The sequence below is a fragment of the Emiliania huxleyi genome, assembly GCF_000372725.1.
Source record: "Emiliania huxleyi CCMP1516 unplaced genomic scaffold EMIHUscaffold_3465, whole genome shotgun sequence".
Taxonomy (NCBI): Eukaryota; Haptophyta; order Isochrysidales; family Noelaerhabdaceae; genus Emiliania; species Emiliania huxleyi.
In genome coordinates this window covers 1-1,963 of record NW_005199391.1, presented here as the reverse complement: position 1 = coordinate 1,963, position 1,963 = coordinate 1, and the positions used below count along the sequence as shown (strand labels likewise).

General features: G+C 63.7%; 1 protein-coding gene across 1 annotated transcript; it reads right to left on the bottom strand.

Moving 5' to 3' along the window:
• Positions 1 to 1,572: 1,572 nt before the first annotated feature.
• On the bottom strand, positions 1,573 to 1,944 carry EMIHUDRAFT_78416 (hypothetical protein; the record flags this gene model as incomplete). The annotated part of the gene is made up of 1 exon (XM_005773095.1): positions 1,573 to 1,944. A coding segment is annotated over one exon (372 nt), but the record flags the coding sequence as incomplete, so codon positions are not given.
• Positions 1,945 to 1,963: the final 19 nt, after the last annotated feature.

Sequence of the window (1,963 nt, the reverse complement as noted above, 5' to 3'; positions counted from 1 at the left end):
TCCCCTCCTCTTCACACCCCTCCTCTTCACCGACCCCTCCTCTTCACCCGCCCCTCCTCTTCACACCTCTCTCGCCGCAGCCTCGAACCCCGAGATGGTTCGAGATGACGCGGGAGGCTGGCCGAGGTTAGGCGTATCTCTCGCTGATGGCGCGACTCGAGCGGAGGTACCAGGAGCGGCGGGGCGCGCCCCTGCCAAAGGGCCTCAGCGAGGAGGAGAAGATCAACGCCCTCGTCCCGCGCCGCGCCGGCCCGCTCTGCGGCTTGGCGCACTCCCTCCGCCGCTGGTACAATGCGGCGAGGCACGAGCGGAGGCAGTGGAGCGAGCGGCCGACCGACGAGGAGGTGGCGAGGGTGATGGAGAGCGCGAGACGGGAGCTGGAGCGGTGTGGGCTGTAGTGTCGTGTGCTCTGGGGGGAGGCGGGGGCCCCCGGAGGCACCGTGCGCCGCGCAGCAGTGCGGAAACGGGGCCCCGGCTCTATTAGTCTCTATTAGCACCGACTTCCCGAATGATTACACGTTGATTAGAGGGCAGATTTGGAGAGATCTCGAGGAGTACATACAGATAGACCCTCCAATCATCAGAAAACTCCGACCTGATCGGTCGTACTGACCGCCGACAGATCACTCCAGACAGCAGACAGGCCGACGTCTGCACACGGCCGGCCGGGCGAGAGGCTTGACACGATCCGACCCTGCGACCCTGACGCTGCTGCTCTAGCTATCAGACATGCGCTGCTGACTGCTGCCACAATGTGCGACCGGTGATGACCCACTTGGCGGCCTTCCCGGTCAGTGGTGAGGCGCAGTTCAGAGCTGTCGATGGCGCGATGCCGCACACTGGTCCCACATCGGTGACACGAGACCACCACGTTTGCCGGTCCAAGAGAGAGGCACCGGCGCTGTCCTGAGAAGGTGCATGGTCCCTCTTGACTGCCCATGCGCGCGAGGCTGTGTAGGCATAGCCTCGAGAGTGCCAGCAGCCAATCCGAGGCAGTTTGTGACGCGCATTGCGTCAGAAGCGTGCACGCGCTGGAAGGACACCTTCCTACTGGCCGTACGATCAGGTCGTCACTGAATGCCGAAGACTAAGGCCGCGAGCTATGCAGGCGGTCAGTTGAGCAGCATGGCACGGTCAGCAGCGCCGAAAGGATGTCGCAAGGCGTGATAGCATGGCCGCAAGTACGCCGAATTCCCATGAAAACAAGTAAAAAATCGCGCGAAAAAGAAAAAAATGCCAATTAAATCGACGCCTGCGGCGGGCTGGGGGACCCCATCTCCCCCCCGCATGGGTACCCCCTAGGGCCCTCGCCTCCCCCAGAGGTCGTGTGTGTGTGTGCACTGTGTGTGTCTGTGTGGGGTCGGATCTCGCGGACGGGAGACCGCCCCCCCCCGCACGCTGCAGTTGGAGACGGATTTTATTATGTAAACTAAAAAAACGCTGCCCGGCCGCGGCCCGCGGCCGTCTACTTATACTCGGAGTTATGGGGACACGGTAATAGATACTGCACTGAGCGAGTAACTACATGATGTATGTCCCAATGTGTGCCATGCGGAAACAAAAACGACCGGACTACTTCGGCGGCAGCTTCAGCGTGTCCAGATTCTGCAGGTGCTGCCGCACCGACAGGATTGAGTGCGCGGCGAGCATGCCCGACGCCGCGACTGCGGGCATGCCGATGCCCGGAAAGGTCGAGTCGCCGCAGCAGAGCAGCCCGTCGCACGCGCTAAACTTTGGGCCGGGCAGCTGGCCGTCGGTCGCGCGTAGGAAGGGGCCGTAGGTGCCCGCGTCGCGTCGCAGGAAGCGCTCGTGCGTGAGCGGCGTGCCGACCATCGTCACGGTCGCGCGCTCCCGCACGTCGGGGATCTGCCGCTCCACCGCCCTCCACAGCACCTCCGCCGCCTCGGCCTTCTTGGCCCTGTACTCGGCGCTGTTCCGGTTCAGCCCCCCCCACTCGCTGTAC